This window comes from Bos indicus, chromosome 5 (assembly GCF_029378745.1).
Source record: "Bos indicus isolate NIAB-ARS_2022 breed Sahiwal x Tharparkar chromosome 5, NIAB-ARS_B.indTharparkar_mat_pri_1.0, whole genome shotgun sequence".
NCBI classification, from domain to species: domain Eukaryota; kingdom Metazoa; phylum Chordata; class Mammalia; order Artiodactyla; family Bovidae; genus Bos; species Bos indicus.
Genome location: NC_091764.1, coordinates 29,155,034 through 29,173,735, shown reverse-complemented (window position 1 = coordinate 29,173,735; position 18,702 = coordinate 29,155,034). Strand labels below are relative to the sequence as shown.

The 18,702-nt window shown below is 40.5% G+C and overlaps 1 protein-coding gene across 1 annotated transcript in view; it reads left to right on the top strand.

The window, feature by feature from the left end:
* The first annotated feature begins 625 nt into the window (after window positions 1-625).
* The window catches only part of TMPRSS12 (transmembrane serine protease 12), a 36,622-nt gene continuing 18,545 nt past the window's right edge, over window positions 626-18,702 (top strand). Inside the window, exons 1-3 of the mRNA XM_070788747.1 lie at window positions 626-1,478; window positions 1,530-1,585; window positions 2,359-2,645. Coding sequence (XP_070644848.1) covers window positions 1,076-1,478; window positions 1,530-1,585; window positions 2,359-2,645 — 746 coding nt within the window. The 5' untranslated portion in view covers window positions 626-1,075. The remainder of the gene's footprint in view (window positions 1,479-1,529; window positions 1,586-2,358; window positions 2,646-18,702) is intronic.

The window sequence follows — 18,702 nt, the reverse complement described above, 5'->3', positions numbered from 1 at the left end:
AGTTGGCTTAAAGCTCAACATTCAGAAAACTAAGATCATGGCATCTGGCCCCATCACTTCTTGGCAAATAGATGGGGAAACAGTGGCTGACTTTATTTTGACTCCAAAATCACTGAAGATGGTGATTGCAGCCAAGAAATTAAAAGACACTCCTTGGAAGGAAAGTCGTGACCAACCTAGACAGCATATTCAAAAGCAGAGACATTACTTTGCCAACAAAGGTCCGAATAGTCAAGGCTATGGTTTTTCCAGTAGTCATGTATGGTTGTGAGCACTGGACTATAAAGAAAGCTGAGCGCAGAAGAATTGATGCTTTTGAACTGTGGTGTTGGAGAAGACTCTTGAAAGTCCCTTGGATTGCAAGGAGATCCAACCAGTCCATCCTAAGGAAGATCAGTCCTGGGTGTTCACTGGAAGGACTGATGTTGAAGCTGAAACTCCAATATTTCGGCCACCTGATGCAAAGAGCTGACTCATTTGAAAAGACCCTGATGTAGGGACAGATTGAAGGCCGGAGGAGAAGGGGATAATAGAGGATGAGATGGTTAGATGGCATCACCGACTCAATGGACGTCAGTCTGGGTAAACTCTGGAAGTTGGTGATGGACTGAGAGGCCTGGTGTGCTGCGGTTCATGGGGTCACAAAGAATTGCACACGACTGATCATCTTAGGCTGAACTGAACTGAACTGAAATTTGATTCTATCAGCTCAGCCTAAGATGATCAGTTGAAGGTAAACTACTACAAAAATATAGTAAGATCAATGTGTACAAATGAAACTGGCCTCAGATCCCAACCTCCGTACTTCTCTGCCTTCTGCTTTACATTTCCCTTCTCCAGCTTACCCACTTCAGTTTAGACGCTCTTCCTTCTGGAAGCCTTCCTGGCCCTGGAAATCTGAGCTAGCAGCGCCCTCCAGTGGTTCCAGCTCTAAGCGTGTAGATCTGGCTCAGGAAGGTCTCATCAGCGAATCCGCAGACCCTGGCTGAGGGCGATACTCCGTCTGTCCGGTAACTAGAACAACGGGGAGGCCTGATTCATCCAGGTTATCTCGGCAGCCTCACAGGCCTCACGTATGGCTTCTAGCCTACTTCACGTGCACAGTCCTTCCCCGCCGCCCCGCGCGCTTCGCCACTGCCTTCCACTCCCCTCTCTCCCACCTCGCAAACCACATCATCTAGGCCGCAGGCCCACGAGCTCGCGGAGAGGCGGGAGCCGGCAAGAAATGCCTGCCGCCATCTTGCCCACCGGGAGTTCAGACATGGCGCTGGGGCTCCCGAGTGCAGCGCTGTTGTTTCTGGCGAGCGCTCTCATATGCTCAGAACACTACTCGCTCTTCTCTGAAAGGAGTAGGCGCGGCTCCTCGTGGGAACAGGCTGGCGGTCTGGGGTGGCCTGAGGCCGTGAGTAGGAGGCCCAGAGGGCAGAAGGCGCGCGAGGCCCGCGAACAGCAAGAGTTGGACGCAAAGGGCAGTATCTGTTCTCTTCTTTAGTCAGTCGCCCTTTCTTTCTTTTGTCCCACTTAAGTAGTATTTGAATTTGGGGCCCTCCTTTTCTGTTTTTACCAACTGCCTTTACCTAAAAATGTACAGACCCTAGCTGCTGCTGCTTCTAAGTCGCTTCAGTCTGTCCAACTCTGTGCGACTCCATAGACGGCAGCCCACCAGGCTCCCCCGTCCCTGGGATTCTCCAGGCAAGAACACTGGAGTGGGTTGCCATTTCCTCCTCCAATGCATGAAAGTGAAAAGTGAAAGTGAAGTCGCTCAGTCGTGTCCGACTTTTAGCGACCCCATGGACTGCAGCCTACCAGGCTCCTCCGTCCATGGGATTTTCCAGGCAAGAGTACTGGAGTGGGGTGCCATTGCCTTCTCCCATACAGACCCTTGCAGTTCTATATTAATGATGACTGTAATAGTAGTACTTTTGGTAGAAATGACATACACTTGTGCGTCTGTATATGCACCTTAAAATATTCTGGGGTGTGTCATTCCCACTTTACAGATTAATAGTTCATTGAAATTCAAAGCTTAAAGGGCTGTTAGGTGACTTTTTCATGCTGTTCAGAAAAATTAACCCCACAAGTTAAACGGCAAGTATTAGAAACTATAGCTCTTGGTTCACCAGTCCCAGGAGCTCTCAGTTGCCATTTCAGATAGGGAAAAATGTGTTACCTGACCAGAGAAACTTATCTCACTATTACACTTTTCAGAAGTAAAGTTTTAAAATTCATGAATTGAGCTTATTTGATGTCTATTTGTAAGCAATCTGACATCATGTTTGTTTTAACTCGCTAAGATTTTTTTGTCAAATATGGGCATAGCTTAGGTATCCAGCTTGCTCTATCAGTTTTTTTTAATAGGAATTTAAAGATTATATAAATGTATTAAGATTAGAAACAAATACATATAATAATATGTTCAGTTCAAATAATATATCATTTTTATTTTTAGATTGTGGAATAGCACCACTTATGCATATGTTCAAGGGGTCTCGGATTGTAGGGGGCACAGAGGCTCAAACTGGCGCATGGCCATGGCTAGTTAGCCTACAGATTCATTCTGGCAGATTTGGTGCTCATGTATGTGCGGGAAGCTTAGTGAAAAATAGATGGGTCCTCACGGCTGCCCACTGCACTAAAGACGCTAGGTATGTATTCAGAACATTCCTACTTTATTATTTTAGGGGATATTTTGAAGCTCTTCTCACCTATTAAGTCCTGACATTGCACCTTTACTGGTCTGTTCCTTTGAGACGGTGGGGAGACTAACGCATTTGGAGAGGGGCAACCTGTATCCTAGTCCTCCTCTGACACTTTGTGGTGCAGTGGTTTTAAGTAAGGTTCCAGAACCTACTAGATGTACCAACTTGATCAAATAATATAGCTGTGTTATACTGTCACAGAGGGTGACTTCCCTGGTGGCTCAGACGGTAAAGCATCTGCCTACAATGCGGGAGACCCAGGTTCGATCCCTGGGTAGGGTCGTGAAGAGTCGGACACGACTGAAGGACTTCACTTTCACTTTTCACTTTCATGCATTGGAGAATCCACTCCAGTACTCTTGCCTGGAAAATCCCGTGGACGGAGGAGCCTGGTAGGCTACAGTCCATGGGGTCACAAAGAGTAGGACACGACTGAGTGACTTCACACTTCACATACTGTCACAGAATCTAAGAGTTCACAGAGGTATTTTAAGGGTTTAGTTCAATTCTCTGTCCTATATTTGAATCCTTCTTACAGTACTGAAATAAAGGGTTCTCTAGTCTGAAATAATTATTGCTTTAATGCATTGAGCCGGGCATTTTTTCATACACAATTTCCACTACTCCCCACAACCACTCTTTGCTAGAGGGAGACCCTGACTGGAAAGCAACAAAATCAGGGATCAAATCCAGGTGTGTCAGAATGAAAATCCACACACGTAACCATACCATTTGGCTTTCTACTTAAAAACTACCTTTTGTGATGATGAACCTTGGAAAGAACCTCATTTAAATTTTGTACAGCTTTAATTCTTAGAAAGCCTTTCCTTATGCTGAATAAGTGTCTTGACTTTTATTCTGCCTGTTGAAGCCATATGTATTAAATTTCATTCCTCTTCCAAGCATTTGAAGATATATTAATTTTCCACCTAACAGTTCTCAAACCTAAATCTTATTGATATTTTTACCTTTTTACTCAACAAAAACTTACTCAATATGTTATATACTAGGAACTGGGCAAGATGCTGAGGAAGTCAACATTACTGAAGTACAGTCTAGTTTTTAGGAGTTCCTCCTGTTTCAGAAAACTCTGCTACTTCTATTCCTGTTCCCCTTCATTTTCTAAATCTTGCACCATCAGCTGTCCCTTATTCCTCCTTAAAACAACTATTTATCAAAGACCTGCTCTGAGATTAGGTACTGTTTAAGGATGTTACATATAATTCTGTATTTAAATAGAATACCCTCTCAGTAGCCCTCTGGGAGAAGGCAATGGCAACCCACTCCAGTACTCTTGCCTGGCAAATCCCATGGATGGAGGAGCCTGGTAGGCTGCAGTCCATGGGGTCGCTAAGAGTCAGACACGACTGAGTGACCACTTTCACTTTCCCCTTTCATGCATTGGAGAAGGAAATGGCAACCCACTCCAGTGTTCTTGCCTGGAGAATCCCATGGACGGAGAAGCCTGGTAAGCTGCAGTCCATGGGGTCGCACAGAGTCGGACACGACTGAAGCGACTTGGCAGCAGCAGCAGCAGCCCTCTGAAATTGCTGTTACCTCCATTTCACACTTGAGGAATCCAGAGATCAGAGAGATTTGGTAACTTGCCCAAGATCACACTGCTGTAAAGTGGCAATCTATTGATTTAAACCTATTCTCAAATCTATGCTGTTTCATTATATCTCACTGTCTCTTTAGTATTTTTCAATATTTTCCTCGTTTCTTCCCTACAGCTTTCAAACATGTGTAGCTCAACTCATCATTATTTAACAAACAAACGAACCCTACCTGTTTCTGTTCTTCCTTTCTGTTCGGGTTTTTTTCTCCAGGACTTGGAAATGACGAACCTGAAAGAATGACATTTGGACAGTCTCTTGTAAGGACTGACAAGTTTATTTTTGTAGTCAAGTTTTTTTATAGAAGCAGGAACAAAGAGCTTAAAGTATGCGGCCGGCAGAGCGCATATGGAGTTAACACATAATCAGTAAAGACATTTTAAGGACAGCGCGCTCTAAATGACTCATGGGCTTATCTCACCACCCGCTCTCACAAGTAACATCCCTACTTATTATTAACTCTTGGTGCTGAGCATAACCAAAGGCAGGAGATATTTTATTGTCTGCAGTGTAAAGCTGAGTATTTTTGGCCCTTTGTCATTTTTTCAAGGACTTTCTCCTTTTACGGCTATTTTGCACTATGCTTCTCAACACTTTCACTACTAGATTCCTTGAAAAAAAAAGGCTCCTTTTGTTCCACCTGCATTGACTCATAAAATCCCAGTTGCAATCTGATTTCCCAGCGTGCAATAGAACACACTATTAAAGACCCACCTCCATGCCAAATCCAATGAGCTCCACTCAATCCTTATCCTATTTTATCTCTATAACATTTGGCAAAGTTGATTACTGTTCTCTTCTTTCTTACTGGCTGCGCCATGTGGCTTGTAGGATCTTAATTCCCTGACCAGGGATCCAGCTCACACCCTCTGCATTGGAAGTGTGGGGTTTAACCACTGGACCACCAGGGAAGCCTTGTCATCTTTTAAATGACAGTATTTTCAAGAGTTCCACCTTCTATCCTCTTTCCTTATCATCTGAACTCTTTCTGAGAGATGTCTCATCTCGGAAATGAGATGAGACTCCTGTTTTAGGAGTCATCATGTGCTAGTAACTCCCAAGTCTCTCCAGCTGAGTCATATTTCCAGCTCCCTCCTATACATATATATTGGAGTCACATTCTCAAGAAGTCTAAACATGAAATTTTAAAATCTTTCTTCTAATTCTTTCCCTTCTCTATTTTCTTAGATAATAGCTTCACCAACAGTTCCATTACCCAGAGAGTTAGTTGACTCTCTGCAGTATCTCTTAAATTTGTTTCTTTTTGTCTCCCAATACTACTCTCCATTGATTAGAAGTAGATTCAGAATATCAGTCTCCATATCCTTAGTTCCTTACTCCTTACACTGTTACTGTGGTAAATATCTGAATGAATGTGAAGTGGTATCTCATTGTGGTTTTCATTCACATTTCCCTAATGATTAGTGACGGTGAGCACATTTCCATGTGCTTTCTGGCCATCGTATTTCTTCTTCCTTTTTTTAAAGTTTGATTTACTTTAGCTTTGGCTGCACCATGCAGCATGTTCTGTATGCAGGTCAGGAAGCAACAGTTAGAACTGGACATGGAACAACAGACTGGTTCCAAATAGGAAAAGGAGTACGTCAAGGCTGGATATTGTCAACCTGCTTATTTAACTTATATGCAGAGTACATCATGAGAAATGCTGGGCTGGAGGAAGCACAAGCTGGAATCAAGACTGCCGGGAAAAATATCAATAACCTCAGATGTGCAGATGACACCACCCTTATGGCAGAAAGTGAAGAACTAAAGAGCCTCTTGATGAAAGTGAAAGAGGAGAATGAAAAAGTTGGCTTAAAGCTTAACATTCAGGAAACAAAGATCATGGCATCCAGTCCCATCACTTCATGGCAAAGAGATGCAGAAACAGTGGAAACAGTGACATTTTATTTTTGGGGGGTCCAAAATCAGTGCAGATGGTGACTGCAGCCATGAAATTTAAAGATGCTTACTCCTTGTAAGGAAAGTTATGACCAACCTAGAGAGCACATTAAAAAGCAGAGACATTACTTTGCCAACAAAGGTCTGTCTAGTCAAGGCTATGGTTTTTCCAATGGTCATGTATCAATGTGAGAGTTGGACTATAAAGAAAGCTGAGTGCCGAAGAATTGATGCTTTTGAACTGTGGTGTTGGAGAAGACTTGAGAGTCCTTTGGACTGCAAGGAGATCCAACTAGTCCATGCTAAAGGAAATAAGCCCTGAATATTCATTGGAAGGACTGATGTTGAAGCTGAAACTTCAATACTTTGGCCACCTGATTCGAAGAGCTGACTCACTGGAAAAGACCTTGATGCTGGGAAAGATTGAGGGCAGGAGAAGGGGAGGACAGAGGATGAGATGGTTGGATGGCATCACCAATTCAGTGGACGTGAGTGTGAGTAAACTCCGGGAGTTGGTGATGGACAGGGAGGCCTGGTGTGCTGCAGTCCATGGGGTTGCAAAGAGTCGGACATGACTGAGTGACTGAACTGAACTGAACTGAACTGAACTGATGCAGCATGTGGGATCTTAGTTCTTGGACTAGCAATCAAACCTGGAAGCATGAACCACCAAAAAAGTTCTGTATTCTTCTTTGAAGAACCATTTATTCAAGTCCTTTCCCCATTTTTGAACTGGGCTGTTTGGATTTTTGTGGATATTGAGCTGTAGGAATGCTTTATTTATTTTCAATATTAATCCCTTACTAGTCAAGGCTATGGTTTTTCCAGTGGTCATGTATGGATGTGAGAGTTAGACTATGAAGAAAGCTGAACGCTGAAGAATTGATGCTTTTGAACTGTGGTGTTGGAGAAGACTCTTGAGAGTCCCTTGGACTGCAAGGAGATCCAACCAGTCCATCTTAAAGGAGATCAGTCCTGGGTGTTCTTTGGAAGGACTGATGCTGAAGCTGAAACTCCAATACTTTGGCCACCTCATGCGAAGAGTTGACTCATTGGAAAAGACTCTGATGCTGGGAGGGATTGGGGGCAGGAGGAGAAGGGGACGACAGAGGATGAGATGGCTGGATGGCATCACTGACTCGATGGACATGAGTTTGAGTGAACTCCGGGAGTTGGTGTTGGACTGGGAGGCCTGGCGTGCTGAGATTCCCGGGGTTGCAAAGAGTCAGACACGACTGAGTGACTGAACTGACTGACGGAAATATATATGATTTGCAAACATTTTCTCAAATTCTGTGACTTGTCTTTTCACTCTCTTAATAGTGTCCTTTTATGCAAAAGTTTTAACTTTGACCAACTCCAATTTATTTTTTTCTTTTGTTATTTATATGTTTGATGTCACATCTGAGAATCATTGCCAAATCCAATATCATGAAGCTTTTCTTCTGTGTTTTCTTCTAAGAGTTATATAGCTCTATTCTTACACTTAGGTCTTTGATCTGTGTTGACTTAACTTTTGCATATGTTATAAAGTAGGATCCAATTTCATTCTTTTGTATGTAGATATCCAATTTTCCCAGCACCATTGCTGAAAAGTCTTTCCTTTCTCTATTGAATAGTCTTGGTACTCTTGTTGAAAATCAACTGACCACATATGCAAGAGTGTATTTCTGGGCTCTCTAGTCTTTTCATTGCCATATATGTCTGCCCTTATGCTAGTACCACACTGTTTTGATTACTGTAGCTTTTCATTAAGTTTTGAAAACTAGAGGTATGATCCTCCAACTTCATTCTTCTTTTTCAGATTTATTTTGGCTACTTGGGGTCTTTTGATATTCCCTATGAATTTTAGGATTTTTTTTTTTAATTTCTGCAAAAACATTGGTATTGGTATAGGTGCTGCATTGACTCTATGGAGCATTCTGTGTAGTACTGTCATTTTTAACAGTATTAAGTCTTCCAATACATGAACAAGGGATGTCTTTCCATTTATTTACATCATCTTTAATTTCTTTTAGCAAAGTTTTGTAGTTTTCAGTGTATATAACTTGCTTTCTTAATCTTATGGTCTGAATATAAATTGAAGTCAGTTCAGTTCAGTTGCTCAGTCATGTCCAACTCTTTGTGACCCCAATGGACTGCAGCACTCCAGGCTTCCCTGTCCAGCACCAACTCCTGGAGCTTGCTTAAACTCATGTTCATTGAGTTGGTAATGCCATCCAACCATCTCATCCTGTCATCCCCTTCTCCTTCTGCCTTCAATCTTTTCCAGCATCAGGGTCTTTTCCAAGGAGTCAGTTCTTAGCATCAGGTAGCCAAAGTATTGGAGCTTCAGCTTCAGCATCAGTCCTTCCATGAATATTCAGGACTGATTTCCTTTAGGATTGACTGGTTGGATCTCCTTGCAGTCCAAGGGACTCTCAAGAGTCTTCTCCAACACCACAGTTCAAAAGCATCAATTCTTCGGTGCTCAGCTTTCTTTATAGTCCAACTCTCACATCCATACCTGACTCCTGGAAAAACCATAGCCTTGACTAGATGGACCTTTGTTGGCAAAGTAATGTCTCTGCTTTTTAATATGCTGTCTATGTTGGTCATAGCTTTTCTTCCAAGGAGCAAGCATCTTTTAATTTCATGGTTGCAGTCACCATCAGCAATGATTTTGGAGCCCAAGAATATAAAGTCTGTCACTGTTTCCATTGTTTCCCCATCTATTTGCCATGAAGTAATGGAATCAGATGCCATGATCTTAGTTTTCTGAATGTTGAGTTTTAAGCCAGCTTTTTCACTCTTCTCTTTCACCTCGTCAAGAGGCTCTTTAGTTGTTCTTCACTTTCTGCCATAAGGATAGTGTCGTCTGCATATCTGAGGTTACTGATATTTCTCCCGGCAATCTTGATTCTAGCTTGTGCTTCATCCAGCCCAGCATTTTGCATGATATACTCTGCGTGTAAGTTAAGTAAGCAGGGTGACAATATACATCCTTGACGTACTTCTTTCCCAGTTTTGAACCAGTCAGGTTCCATGTCTGGTTCTAACTGTTGCTTCTTGACCTACATACTGGTTTCTCAGAAGGCAGGTAAGGTGGTCTGGTATTCCTATCTCTTTAAGAATTTTCCAGTTTGTGGTGATCCACACTGTAAGTAATACAAACTGATTTAGCTATTCTTTGTCATTTGATGGAGGATTTAATCTGTTTACATTTAAACTAATTATTGATAGGTAAGGACTTACTATTGCCATCTTAATTGTTTTCTGGTTTTTTTTATAGATCCATTATTCCTTGTTTATTAGCCTGCTGTTTTGTGTGTGCGTGTGCTTTGATGTCTTTTGGTATGAGTAAGCCTTGACTTCTTTTTTTAAATTTATTTTTAATTGGAGAATAATTGTTTTACAAAGTTGTGTTGGTTTCTGCCATACAACAATGTGAATCAGCCATAAGTATACATATGTCCCTGCCCTCTTGTCACAGAGCACAAGGTTGGGGTCCCTGTGTTATACACCAACTTCCCACTATCTGTTTTACACATGCTAATGTTGCTTTGACTTCTTTATTGTGTCCTTTTGTGTAATTGCTACAGGTTTTTCCCTTGAGATTTATCAAGAAGTTTACACAAACTACCTTAAAATTATAACATCATATTTTAAGCTGTTACAACTTCAATAGAATTCCTAAACTTTACACTTTAGCTTTTCCTCCACCTCACATTTTAGGATACTGTTGTAATGATTTATGTATTTTTATGTAACTAATGGATGATTATAGTTATGATTATTTTTACTACATTAATTTAACTTTTAAACTAAAATTGTAAGTAAATTATATGCCACTATTACCAAATTACCGAATGTAAGTTTGACTGTATGTTTACCATTACCAATGAGTTTTGCACTACCTTTTAATGTCTTTATGATGTTAATTAGTGTCCTTTTACTTTCACTCAAAGAACCTCCTTTAGCACTTCTTGTAAGGTTGTTGTTCAGTCGATCAATTGTGTCTGACCCTGTGACCCAATGGACTGTAGCACGCCAGTCTTCCAAGTCCTTCACCATCTTTCAGAGTTTGCTCAAATTCATGTCCATTGAGTCAGTGATGGCATCCAACCATTTTGTCCTCTGTTACCTCCTTCTCCTCCTGCCTTCAATCTTTCCTAGTATCAGTAAGTGTGTTAGTCACTCAGTCATGCCTGACTCTTCGCGATCCCATGGACTGTAGCCTGCCAGGCTCCTCTTTCCATGAAATTCTCCAGGCAAGAATACTGGAGTGGGTTTCCATTTCTTTCCCAGCAGAGGGTCTCTTCCAGTAAGTCAGCTGTTCACATCGGGTGGCCAAAGGATTGGCACTTTAGCTTCAGCATCAGTCCTTCCAATGAATATTCAGGGTTGATTTCATTTAGGATTGACTAACTTGATCTCCTTGCAGTCCAAGGGACTCAAGAGTCTTCTCCAACACCATATTTCAAAAGCATCAGTTCTTTGGCACTCAGTCTTCTTTATGGCCCAGCTCTCACATCCATACATGATACTGGAAAAACCACAGCTTTGACTACATAGACCTTTGTCAGAAAAGTAATGTCTCTGCTTTTTAATACACTGTCTAGGTTTGTCATAGCTTTTCTTCCATGGAGCAAATGTCTTTTAATTTCATGGCTGCAGTCACCATCCACAGTGATTCTGGAGCCCAGGAAAATAAAGTCTGTCACTGTTTCCATTGTTTCCCCATCTATTTGCCATGAAGTGATGGAACCAGATGCCATGATCTTAGTTTTCTGAATGTTGAGTTTTAAGCCAGCTTTTTCACTCTCCTCTTTCACCCTCATCAAGAGGCTCTTTAGTTTCTCTTCACTTTCTGCCATTAGGGTGGTTATCATCTACATATCTGAGGTTATTGATATTTCCCCCAGAAATCTTGATTCCAGCTTGTGAATCATCCAGCCCAGCATTTCACATGATGTACTCTGCATATATGTTAAATAAGCAGAGTGACAATATACAGCCTTGACGTACTCTTTTCCCAACTTTGAACCAGTCCATTGTTCCATGTCCAGTTCTAACTGTTGCTTCTGGACCTGCATACAGGTTTCTCAGGAGGCAGGTAAGGTGGTCTGGTATTCCCATCCCTTTAAGAATTTTCCACAGTTTGTTGTGATCCACACAAAGGCTTTAACATAGTCAATGAAGCAAAAGATGTTTTTCTAGAATTCTTTTGTAAGGTTAATGTAGTAGTAATGAACTCCTTCAGCTTTTGTTTGTTCAGGAAGTCTTTATCCAACAATTTTCTGTCTACAAGGGACTCACTTTAGTTTTAAAGGCACACATAGGGGACTTCCCCGGTGGTTCAGCAGTTACAAGTTTGTCTTGCAATGCAGGGGGTGCAGTTCAGTTCCAGGGAACTAAGATCTCATATGCCATGGAGCAACTGAGCCTGCATGCCACAACCAGACAGCACACACATCACAGTGAAAGTTCCCACATGAGACTATGAAGGTCCCATGTGCAGCAACGAAGATTCCATGTGCAGCAATCTTCATTGCTGCACCAGACCACCTTACCTGCCTCCTGAGAAACCTGTATGCAGGTCCAGAAGCAACAGTTAGAAGCAGCCAAATAGATAAATTAAAAAAAATTTTTTTAAGGCACATATAGACTGAGAGAGAAGGGATGGAAAAAGATATTTCAAGAAATTGGTAACCTCCTAAAAAAGCAAGGGTATTTATATTAGACAAAATAGACTTTAAGCATAACATGGTAAAAGAGACAAGAAAAGATCAGCATACAATGGAAAAGACCCTGATGCTGGGAAAGATTGAAGGGAAAAGGAGAAGAGGGTAGGAGAAGATGAGATGGTTAGATAGCATCACCCACTCAATGCACATGAATCTGCAAACTCCAGAAGATGATGAAGGACAGGGAAGCCTGTTGTGCTGTAGGCCATCAAAGAGTCAGACACAACTTAGTGACTGAACAACAATAATAAAGGGGTCAAGCCATCAAGAAGATATAATAACAGTAAGTATTTATGCATCCAACACTGGAGCGTCTAAATATATAAAGCAAGAACTAACAGAGTTAAAAGGAGAAATAAATAGCAATTCAGTAATAGTTGGGGACTTTAGTTGGGGATCTTAACAATTGACAGATCATCTAGAGAGAGAATCAATAAGGCAACAGCAGATTTAAACAATGCTATAGATCAAGAAGGACTTAACAGACATAGACAACCTTCTAGCCAACAGCAGCAGACTATACATTCTTCTCAAGTACACATGGAACATTTTCTATGACAGACCATATGTTAGGCCACAAAACAAGTCAGCAAATTCAAGGAGACCGAAATCATACCAAGGATCTTCTCTGAACACAATAGCATGAAAGTAGAAATCAATAAAAAGAGGAAAATTGGAAAATGCATGAATACATGGAAATTAAACAATACTCTCCTAGGAAACCAATGGATCAAAGAAGAAACTAAAAGAGAAATTTAAAAAGGATTTTGAGACAAAAATGGAAACACAACTTAAGCAGCAAAAGCAGTTCTAAGAGAGAAGTTCATGGCAATAAATGTATATATTAAGAAGCAAGATAATACCAAATAAAGAACCCACCTCTGTACCTGAAGGAACTAGAAAAAGAAGAAACTGAACCTAAAATTAGAAGGAAGGAAATAATAAAGATTAGCACAGTGTTAAATAGATACCAAAAATATATAAAACATTAACCAAACTAAGAGTTGGTTCTTTGAAAAGATAAACAAAATGGATAAACACTTATTTACCAAGGAAAAAAGAGGGAGGACCCAAATCAACAAACTTATAAATGCAAAAGGACATAGTATAACTTATACCACAGAAATACAAAGGATCATAAGATTTTTTAAATGAGTATAGAATCTGAGTAGATATTTTTCCAGAGAAGATAAATGGTCAACAGGTACCCAGAAAGATGCTCAACTCACTAGTCATTAGGGAAATGTAAATTAAAACCACAATGAAATATTACCTTACAATGACCATCATCAAAAAAGACAGCTAACAAATGCTGGTGTGGATATGGAGGAAAAGGAACACTTGTGAACTGCTTATAGGAGTATATAAATTGGTATATCTACTATGGAAAAACAGTATGGAGGGTTCTCAAAAAATTAAAAATAGTACTATAACATGATCCAGCAATTCTATCTCTGGGACTATATCCAAAAGGGATGAAACATTAACTCGAAAAGATACCTGCACCCCATGTTCATAGCAGAATTATTTATAACAGCTTCTAAGTGACAAGTAATGGATGAATGGATAAAAAAGTAAAGAAATGTGATGTGTGTGTGTGTGTGTATAATTTAGCCATAAATAATGAGGAAATCCTATCATTTGTGACACTGTGGACGGATCTTGAAGGCATCATGCTAAGTCAAATAAGTCTGACAGACAAATTCATACTGCATGTTCTCTGTTATAAGTAGAATCCAAAAAAATAAAAAATCCCCACCAAATTCAGAGAAAAAGAGATGAGATTTGTGGCTTGTTTCCAGAGGCAGGCTGTGGGGAGAAGGGATATTGGAGGAGAAGTAGTCAAAGGTACAAACTTCCATCATTAGATAAATAAGAACTAGGAATATAACGTACAACATGATGAGTATAGTTAAGACTGCTGTATGATATACAGGAAAATTGTTAAGAGAGTATGTCCTAAGAGTTTTCATCACAAGGAGAATTTTTTTCTTTCCTTTTTATTGCATATAAATGAGATAATGGATGTTACTTAAACCTTTTGTGGTAATCACTTTACAATATATGTAGATCAATGTGCAGTACACCTTAATCTTATACAATGATGTATGTCAATTATTTCTCAATAAAACTGAAAAAATTTTAATTCAAGAAAGATAAATTAATTTTATCTTTATCTTTAAAGATAATTTAATTCAAGAAAGAAAAGAAACATTATTTAAAAGTTCAGTTCAGTCGCTCAGTCGTGTCCGACTTTGCAACCCCATGAACCGCAGCACGCCAGGCCTCCCTGTCCATCACCAACTCCCAGAGTCCACCCAAACCCATGTCCATTGTGTCGGTGATGCCATCCAACCATCTCATCCTCTGTTGTCCCCTTCTCCTCCAGCCCTCACTGTTTCCCAGCAACAGGGTCTTTTCAAATGAGTCAGCTCTCCACATCAGGTGGCCAAAGTATTGGAGTTTCAGCTTTAGCGTCAGTCCTTCCAATGAACACCCAGGACTAATCTCCTTTAGGATGCACTGGTTGGATCTCCTTGCAGTCCAAGGGACTCTCAAGAGTCTTCTCCAACACCATAGTTCAAAAGCATCAATTCTTTGACATTCAGCTTTCTTTATAGTCCAACTCTCACGTCCATGCATGACTACTGGAAAAACCATAGCCTTCACTAGATGGACCTTTGTTGGCAAAGTAATGTCTTTGCTTTTTAATATGCTGTCTAGGTTAGTCATAACTTTCCTTCCAAGGAGCAAGCGTCTTTTAATTTCATGGCTGCAATCACCATCTGTAGTGATTTTGGAGTCCAGAAAAATAAAGTCAGCCACTGTTTCCACTGTTTACCCATCTATTTCCTATGAAGTGATGGGGCCAGATGCCATGATCTTCGTTTTCTGAATGTTGAGCTTTAAGCCAACATTTTCACTCTCCTCTTTCACTTTCATCAAGAGGCTCTTTAGTTCTTCTTCACTTTCTGCCATAAGAGTAGTGTCATCTGCATATCTGAGGTTATTGATTTTTCTCCCAGCAATCTTGATTCCAGCTGGTGCTTCCTCCAGCCCAGCGTTTTTCATGATGTACTCTGCATATAAGTCAAATAAGCAGGATGACAATATACAGCCTTGACGTACTCCTTTTCCTATTTGGAACCAGTCTGTTGTTCTATGTCCAGTTCTAACTGTTGCTTCCTAACATGTATACAGGTATTTAAAAGTAGCTTAAAGCATTTAAGCTATAATTTCCTTTTAAACACAATAGAACTAGGACTTTAAAATATTTTTACAAAGTTTTTAGAGGTTACCTAGTCCACTTTTAAGATAGCTAAATATCTTCTACTTCCTTGGAATAAATTCTAGAAAGCTGAATTGCAGTGTCAAATACAACATAGTTTTTATAGGTTACTGGTACATGCTGCCAAAGTACCCATCTATTTGTATTTTCCCCAATGAATGAGAGTAACTTTGTTCCTCTGACTCTTGTCTGTACTGAGCATAATCATCAAATATGCATACACACAGTTTGCCAATTTGAAGGATGAGAAGAGCTTTAGCATTTGTAAACAACAGGGTATAAAGTAAATAGTTCCTCCAAACCAAATTCAAATGCAGTAACTATTAACCACTTGGGGCTTTAATTGTTAATTTTTGACCTATAAAAGATTTTTTGGTTTAGTTTGATTTCTGCTTGCTTTTTTTTAAAAGACTGTCAAGATCCATTCAGTTCAGTTGCTCAGCCATGTCCAACTCTTTGTGACCCCATGAATCGCAGAACGCCAGGCCTCCCAGTCCAACACCAACTCCCGGAGTTCACTCAAACTCATGTCCATCAAGTCGGTGATGCCATCCAGCCATCTCATCCTCTGTCGTCCCCTTCTCCTCCTGCCCCAAATCCCTCCCAGCATCAGAGTCATTTCCAATGAGTCAACTCTTTACATGAGGTGGCCAAAGTATTGGAATTTCAGCTTTAGTATCATTCCTTCCAAAGAACACTCAGGGCTGATCTCCTTTAGAATGGACTGGTTGGATCTCCTTGCAGTCCAAGGGACTCTCTAGAGTCTTCTCCAACACCACAGTTCAAAAGCATCAATTCTTCAGCACTTAGCTTTCTTCACAGTCCAACTTTTACATCCATACATGACCATTGGAAAAACCATAGCCTTGACTAGATGGACCTTTGTTGGCAAAGGAATGTCTCTGCTTTTGAATATGCTATCTAGGTTGGTCATAACTTTCCTTCCAAGGAGTAAGTGTCTTTTAATTTCATGGCTGCAGTCACCATCTGCAATGATTTTGGAGCCCAAAGAAATAAAGTCTGACACTATTTCTACTGTTTCCCAAGAAGTGATGGGACCAGATGCCATGATCTTCGTTTTCTGAATGTTGAGCTTTAAGCCAACTTTTTCACTCTCCTCTTTCACTTTCACCAAGAGGCTTTTTAGTTCTCTTCACTTTCTGCCATAAGGGTGGTGTATATGCATATTTGAGGTTACTGATATTTCTCCTGGCAATCTTGATTCCAGCTTGTGCTTCTTCCAGCCCAGCGTTTCTCATGATGCACTCTGCATATAAGTTAAATAAGCAGAGTGACAGTATACAGCCTTGACGTACTCCTTTTCCTATTTGGAACCAGTCTGTTGTTCCATGTCCAGTTCTAACTGTTGCTTTCTGACTTGCATATGGATTTCTCAAGAGGCAGGTCAGGTGGTCTGGTATTCTCATCTCTTTCAGAATTTTCCACAGTTTATTGTGATCCACACAGTCAAAGGCTTTGGCATAGTCAATAAAGCAGAAATAGATATTTTTCTGGAACTCTCTTGCTTTTTTGATGATCCAGCAGATTTTGGCAATTTGATCTCTGGTTCCTCTGCCTTTTCTAAAACCAACTTGAACATCAGAAGTTCACGGTTCACGTATTGCTGAAGCCTGGCTTGGAGAATTTTGTGCATTAGTTTACTAGCATGTGAGATGAGTGCAATTGTGCGGTAGTTTGAGATCCATTAGTTGCTTCTTTTACATTTAGTGTCTTGCTTTATAAAGTCCTTTCTCACAAAGATACAGTCCAGAGGAATATATAAGTCGTTCCCAACATCAAAGTTATATATTCATCTATATTTTCTTTCCAGTTTAAGTTTTAAACCTCTCATCCTAATTTAATATCCAAATATTTTATTCAAGGATTTCAAAAATGTTAAAAAGTAAACAGTTTAGTGAATTCCCAATACATATTACGAAGCTTCGGTTCATCAGCTCATGCCTGATCTTATTTCATCTTTATTCTTGCCAACTCCCCCTCCAATTATTTTGAAAGTAATCTCAGACATACCACTTTATGTGTCTCTGAAAGATAAGTCTTTATTTAAAAGATCTGTGTATTTAAATATTTAATCCATTTGGAGTTTATTTTACTGTTTAATATTTTTCAGAGATTTAATTTATTTCACTTTTCAAACTTGTTAGTTCCAATACCATTTATTGAATAATTCATCCATTTGTCCATTGATAAGAACTGCTCAGATCAGATCAGTAGCTCAGTCGTGTCCGACTCTTTGCGACCCCATGAATCGCACGCAGCACGCCAGGCCTCCCTGTCCATCACCAACTCCCGGAGTTCACCCAGACTCACGTCCATCGACTCAGTGGCCATCCAGCCATCTCATCCTCTGTCATCCCCTTCTCCTCCTGCCCCAAATCCCTCCCAGCATCAGGGTCTTTTCCAATGAATCAACTCTTAGCATGAGGTGGCCAAAGTACTGGAGTTTCAGCTTCAGCATCATTCCTTCCAAAGAAATCCCAGGGCTGATCTCCTTTAGAATGGACTGGTTGGATCTCCTTGCAGTCCAAGGGACTCTCAAGAGTCTTCTCCAACACCACAGTTCAAAAGCATCAATTCTTCGGCGCTCAGCCTTCTTCACAGTCCAACTCTCACATCCATACATGACCACAGGAAAAACCATAGCCTTGACTAGACGAACCTTTGTTGGCAAAGTAATGTCTCTGCTTTTGAATATGCTATCTAGGTTGGTCATAACTTTCTTTCCAAGGAGTAAGTGTCTTTTAATTTCATGGCTGCAGTCACCATCTGTAGTGATTTTGGAGCCCCCAAAAATAAAGTCTGACACTGTTACCACTGTTTCCCCATCTAATTCCCATGAAATGGTGGGACTGGATACCATGATCATCGTTTTCTGAATGTTGAACTTTAAGCCAACTTTTCCACTCTCCTCTTTCACCTTCATCAAGAGGATTTTTAGTTCCTCTTCACTTTCTGCCATAAGGGTGGTGTCATCTGCATATCTGAGGTTATTGATATTTCTCCCAGCAATATTGATTCCAGCTTGTGCTTCTTCCAGCCCAGCATTTCTCATGATGTACTCTGCATATAAGTTAAATAAACAGGGTGACAATATACAGCCTTGATGTACTCCTTTTCCTATTTGGAACCAGTCTGTTGTTCCATGCCCAGTTCTAACTGTTGCTTCCTGACCTGCATACAAATTTCTCAAGAGGCAGATCAGGTGGTCTGGTATTCCCATCTCGAAGAATTTTCCACAGTTTATTGTGATCCACACAGTCAAAGGCTTTGGCATAGTCAATAAAGCAGAAATAGATGTTTTTCTGGAACTCTCTTGCTTTTTCTATGATCCAGAGGATGTTGGCAATTTGATCTCTGGTTCCTCTGCCTTTTCTAAAACCAGCTTGAACATCAGAAGTTCACGGTTCACGTATTGCTGAAGCCTGGCTTGGAGAATTTTGAGCATTACT